At 36.3% G+C, this 6,000-nt stretch overlaps 1 protein-coding gene across 6 annotated transcripts in view; it reads left to right on the forward strand.

Moving 5' to 3' along the window:
- Nucleotides 1–429: 429 nt before the first annotated feature.
- LOC111482621 (homeobox protein HAT3.1-like) overlaps nt 430–6,000 on the forward strand; it is a 7,606-nt gene continuing 2,035 nt past the window's right edge. For 3 of the 6 annotated variants that reach the window (XR_002718242.1, XR_002718241.1, XM_023128481.1), the window contains exons 1-7: nt 430–641; nt 1,734–2,884; nt 3,583–3,748; nt 3,879–4,002; nt 4,099–4,211; nt 4,295–4,852; nt 5,442–5,771. Coding sequence is in view for 4 of the 6 variants with exons in the window: in XM_023128481.1 (XP_022984249.1) it covers nt 2,061–2,884; nt 3,583–3,748; nt 3,879–4,002; nt 4,099–4,211; nt 4,295–4,852; nt 5,442–5,771 (2,115 nt within the window). In the remaining 2 variants the exon portion in view is untranslated. Of the gene's footprint in view, nt 642–1,683; nt 2,885–3,582; nt 3,749–3,878; nt 4,003–4,098; nt 4,212–4,294; nt 4,853–5,441; nt 5,772–6,000 lie in introns of all 6 variants that reach the window. The other 3 variants (XM_023128482.1, XM_023128484.1, XM_023128483.1) reach the window with 3 other exon arrangements.

Below are 6,000 nucleotides of genomic sequence, written 5' to 3' on the forward strand. Positions count from 1 at the left end.
TGTTGATATAAAGAGTAATTTTTTATTTTTTTAAGGTTTTTTTAGTCATTTTATCTTTATGATTGCTTTCATTGAGGTGTCGTTGTTGTTGTCTTTTTTGCTTGCATATTATGTAACACCAATTTCTTCAAAATCTCTCTACCTCGTTTTCTAAAACTTTCTTTTTAAACTAGTGCCAGAGGCTCGAGCATATGTCGCTGGGCCGTAAGTAACGCAATAACGAATTGGCTTAGCTCATAATTCATTAGATACTTTTTATCGAGGTCAACTAAGTCATTATCATTTGGGGCTCCAAGACCATTAAGAGAAAGGCTGGCTCGGCCCAAAAAGGAGATGGTAAAAAATGGGCCGAAAGACGGAATGGAGCCCAAAATGAGATGCGCAATATGATTATTAGCGGCGGTTGCGGAAGGCAGACGGTGCGCAGAGAGTAACGGTGGCCCAGATTTGGAGGACTCTGAGACAAAGCCGCTTTATTCTCTCCGCGCGCTGAAAAGAGAAAGAACAAGAAGAACAACCACCACCATCGCCAAAATTCTTACACTTTTCTTCCAAAGCTGCATAAATAAACATCTTCACCACCAATTAGATCCGTAGCCGCCCTCTTCCATGGACAATACTATGCTCTTCGCCAGCACCAGGTACCTCTTTCCAATAGGTTTTTTCTTTTCTTTTTTTCCTTCCTTCTCTTTTACGTTCTTATGTTTCTGCTAGATTATGTTTGTTTCTTGAGAATTCGTGCGAAACGGAAAATGGAGTTATGGAAGCTAATGCATTGCACTGTTCTTCTGTTCAAATTCTCAGCTTGTTAATTGCATTTGTTTCTTCTCTTTCCTTTTTTCCTACTTTGTCGTTTTGTTTGCTTAAACTTCGGAGAAAGAAGCGTCATGATTCTGGAGTTATTTTTTTCAACATGTTGTCTCTCCTTTTTGAAGTATTAAACCAGGGACTGACCTCTTCTATCTCGAAGAATTTCATTGCTAAAATCTTGATTTTGATGAAGTCGAGCTTAATTTTTTCCCTTGGAAGCGTAGTTCCACGTAATTGAAGTTATTTGTGAGTTTGAACGTGAAAATTTCTGAGGTGAGGATTGGAGTACGTGCCAACCTCAGCTCTGCGTATGGTTGGGCATTTTGTAACTACCGTAGAGCCTCGCCCTCATTTTCTTTGCAATTTAATATTGTCTCAAATTTTGAATTAATAATGGTCATTAGAATTTGTTTGTACTCTCTCTCTCTCTCTCTCTCTCTCTCACACACACACACACACACACACACACACACACACACACAAAATCGTTTTTTGTGTATAATTTTTAATCTACCTCAAAATTAGATATACCGATAAATATCCGTTCAGTTCATAAAGTTTGGTTCTAGGTAAAAATTACTACATAGAAGCAATTTTGAGTAAATAAAACTTAATCTTAGAAATAATCGTTTAGTGAAGTTTTTTTATTATTTATTTTTAGTTTATGTGCCTTTGTAGTCATATGCTTATAAAGGAAATATTTTGAGATTGTTTTCAAGTAAGATATATATATATATTTCAGTAGACTTAAAAAATTCCTATAATGAATTTAGCTGATACTTTTTCTGAATTCTGAAATGAAAGAGTGGATTAAAGAACCCAAAATATCTCTTGAATGCGATAAGATTCAATTTTATTATTTGTCACTACTAGCCTTACATCCCTTAATATGGTTGATGGTAGTCATCTTGGTGTCTCTCCAGTGCCAGATGGTCAAGATTGATGATTGTTCGTGGAGAAGTTCTGTGAGGAGAATGCTCCAGGTGGTCCATATACGTATGTAGAATATATATATATTTAGCATTCAGAAACAGAAAATTGCCACTCCCAGGCAGTTGTCGAAGTTGAAAAAATGAACTCCGGATTGATCGAGTAGGAATGGGCGCTTTTAATCTCCAGAAGTGATAAGCAAAAATCTACGTTGTCTTGGTGGTTGATTCTTTGGCCTTCAAGTCTGGCAACCTGTAGTTGATGTAATCAGGAATAGGACTAGTCAAACTGGAGATTAGTTGATAGTCTTGGGGGATCATATGGAAGAAAGAGATGAATGTACAGAATCGAGAAGTAATAATAATGCTGAAGCCGTACAAGAAGCCAAAACCTGTGTTGAAGCTGAAATGCCAACTTGTCTTTCAAATGAGCAAAAGCATGAATTGGAAGCAACTCCAGGATATACCAACAAAACTGGCGGTCCAGATGAAGAAAAGCCAGAGGTCCAGCAGAATATGGAGGAAGAGAATAAGGAACTTGGTTCAGGAGATGTGCTTAGTGAATTATCAGAAAAACACAATCAGACTTTCTCTAACCTTGCTGATAATGATCAAGTTGAGGCTGGTAATTTATTATGCTGTGATAAAGATACCGAAAATTTGATAGTACCTATTGAAGTTGAGACAACGACTCTTCTTGTTGACTGCTCTGAACTTCCACCTGAAGTTGTCAACAAAAACTATATTGAACAGATGAACCCTCCTATTGAAGAATTAACCCAAAATACTCCTTTCCAAAAGTTAGAAACAGTCCCCAGTAATTCAGAACAATCGGATCACAAGGATAAGAGAATTTTGAAATCAATGAAGATAAATTCTATTTTAAGGTCCCTTGTAAGTAGTGACAGAAATATGCGTTCAAAGACCCAAGAGAAAGATAAAGATCCTGAACCAAGTAATGACTTAAATAATTTTACTGCTGAAGAGGGAAAAGGGAAGAAGAAGGAGAGAAACATACAAGGAAAGGGAGCAAGAGTCGATGAATTCTCATCAATCAGGAATCATTTGAGATATTTACTGAACCGCATCAATTATGAACAGAACTTGATTGAAGCTTATTCTAGTGAAGGCTGGAAAGGGTTCAGGTATGTATTTTCACCTTTAATAGATCTTACATTGACTTTGTCCTGATACTTTCTTGTATTACTTTGTCTTTGGTGATTTTGATAAATGGTCATCGACTCCTTGTGTAAACGCCTCCACTGATTTTGTAGTGTTTGTGTACTTTGAAATGCCCCCCTCCCCCCTCTTAAGTAATTGTTCGATTTTCATACAGTGCGTAGTGAGTACTAAGGAAAGGCAGGACGGTAAATCTCCTCCAAGCCATCCAAACACAAAATTTAAACTCTCCTTGCAGGTCTCTTCCCCATGGTTAAGAGTGGATCTAATTAAAAGATTGTTACAAGCTTACAGCCTTACGTAGTTCCTCAGTGTTGGGTTTGGTACCCTTGTTGATCGTTTCATATTTAGCAGCTATTACTTACAAGTAATCACTCTATCTTCTTCGTTGCTTTCAAGATTTATGACTTCGACCAAGTCAGACTTCTAATACTTCTAATGACAATAAACCTAGAAGTTAAATCTGTTGTTATTTCATTCTGAAATGAAGCGGATAGCAATTTCTATACACTTATGTTCGGATCAATATTGAAGTTCTTGTTATAATTTGATCTTTGTTTCAGTCACTAATGCTCTTTATGATTTTTTAATCTTTTCATTTCATCTGTCATAATTGATGTAATGAAATGCGTGGCATCTGCTGATCATTACTATAATAGTGCAGCTCAGATAAATTGAAGCCTGAAAAGGAACTTCAACGGGCATCAAATGAAATAATGCGGCGCAAATTAAAAATAAGAGATGTATTTCAACGTATTGATGCACTTTGTGGCGAAGGAGGCCTTTCAAAATCTTTATTCGATTCTCAAGGACAGATAGCCAGTGAAGATGTAGGGGGATCTTAAGTTTAATTTTTACTAGATGTTATCTTTTGATTCATTCTGCATAAATTTTGGCTCTGTTAAAGCATCTGCTTTTTGTGATAAGTGACTTCCTTGTGAACTTCTGACCTTGCATCAGATATTCTGTGCAAAATGTGGATCCAAAGAATTGTCCCTTGAGAATGACATCATACTGTGTGATGGTATTTGTGATCGTGGGTTCCATCAGTTCTGTTTAGAACCACCTTTGCTAAATACAGACAGTAATATTCTCATTGCCAACTAGATATTAAAATTAAAAAGTGGATTTGTGTTTCTCAAGTTACTTTTCATTCATGCTCCCTCCTTTCCTCTCACAGTTCCGCTGGATGATGAAGGATGGCTATGCCCCGGATGTGATTGCAAAGATGACTGCTTGAATCTGCTTAATGAATTTCAAGGATCAAGACTTTCCATCACTGATGGTTGGGAGGTAATTAAAGTTTTGCAACCTATATTAAAATAGGGTTGTTTTGGGTGTTTGTTGTAGTGTCATTTTCCTCTAACTGTGTGCAGAAAGTCTATCCCGAGGCCGCAGCATCAGCTGCTGGACGAAATTTTGATCATGCCTTAGGTCTTCCTTCAGATGATTCTGAAGATGATGATTATGATCCTGATGTTCCAGATACTATTGTCCAGGACGATAAATCAAGTTCTGAAACATCTGGGTATGCTTCTGCTTCTGAGGAATTAGAGTCTTCACCCAATGTTGACCAGTACTTAGGTCTCCCTTCCGATGACTCGGAGGATGATGACTATGATCCCAGTGCTCCAGAACGTGATGAAGATGTTAGACAGGAAAGTTCAAGTTCTGACTTTACATCTGATTCTGAGGATTTAGCTGCACTTGACAGTAACCCCTCTTCCAAAGCTGATAACCTTGTGTCTTCATCACTGAATAATACTACGTCTATGAAAAACCCTGATGGGCGAAGCTCTGGAGGTGGTCCTAGAAAGAGTTCACTGTATAATGAGCTATCAAGTCTACTAGAGTCTGGTCCTGATAAGGATGGTCCTGAACCTGTTTTGGGAAGAAGACAGGTGGAACGGTTGGATTACAAGAAGCTCCATGATGTGAGTATTCTTTTATAATCATAATAATATTTATATTCTTATGCAAGAAAAAATTACATTGCTATTTTCCAATGTATTCTTTGAAGTATATGGGCGACTATCTCTCAACATTATGCAAGCATAGTTGATTGACATGTCGTTTTTTTCCTTTTTTCTTTTGCTTTGTTCTAAAGAATACAACTTATAGATGTTAGGTGGGGAATTCAAATATTTGATTGGAAGGTTACTAGTGTCTTAATCAATTAAGTGATGTTTTGGTTAATATTAGGCTCTTATCTTGAAAATTTTCCATCAATTGTAAATGATTTCTCATTCTTTTATCCTCTTGTAAATTATTTTTTAGCTACTTTTGTTCTTTGTTCTTTTGTCAAAATAATGATAATAATAAATGAAAACAAGGCCTTGTTCCCATCAAGATGGCTTTAGTCCAACATGTTTATGTGTCTTGTGTGAATAAAATGAATTTACCGGGCATTAAATGTTTAATAGACGAAGTCTAGATATTTAACAGGGCCCATGCTTAGTTTTAGACTGAATGAGTTAAAGAATTCCCATACATTTAAATTATTTCTCTCTTTCATTATTGAAGGAGACATACGGGAATGTTCCTACTGACTCAAGTGATGACACGTACGCGAGTATTTCTATGGATTCAAGTGATGACCAAGGCTGGGATAGTAATACAAGGAAGAGAAGTCCTAAAACCCTGGTTCTTGCACTGCCAAATTATCGACCTAATGATGATTTGACTAATGTAAAAACTAAACACAGTTCTAAGAGGGGTACTCGTCAAAAGGCAGCTGCTGTAAATATGAATAAATCTGTGACTAAAACTCCTGAAGACACTGGAAAAGCTAGTTCTTCTGTTAGGAGAACCACATCATCATCGTATAGAAGACTCAGTCAACTTGCATTGGAGGTAATTTTTTTTCCCTTTTTTTCTTCTTCTTTGCAGCTCTGTTCTGATTCCAAAACATTGTCCTTAAAAAGATGTTATTTTTTTGTGCCGTTTTGTTCAAGCTGGGATTTCCTATTTCATTATTTTGTCTTCCTTTTAGCGTATCTATGTTAATTTTTTCCTTTTTTATACTTCTTTCTTTCTTTTTTTTTTTTTTTTTTTTTTTTTTTTTTAAATTTAAATTTTTTAA

The sequence above is a fragment of the Cucurbita maxima genome, unplaced genomic scaffold, assembly GCF_002738345.1.
Source record: "Cucurbita maxima cultivar Rimu unplaced genomic scaffold, Cmax_1.0 Cma_Scf00008, whole genome shotgun sequence".
Lineage (NCBI taxonomy): Eukaryota > Viridiplantae > Streptophyta > Magnoliopsida > Cucurbitales > Cucurbitaceae > Cucurbita > Cucurbita maxima.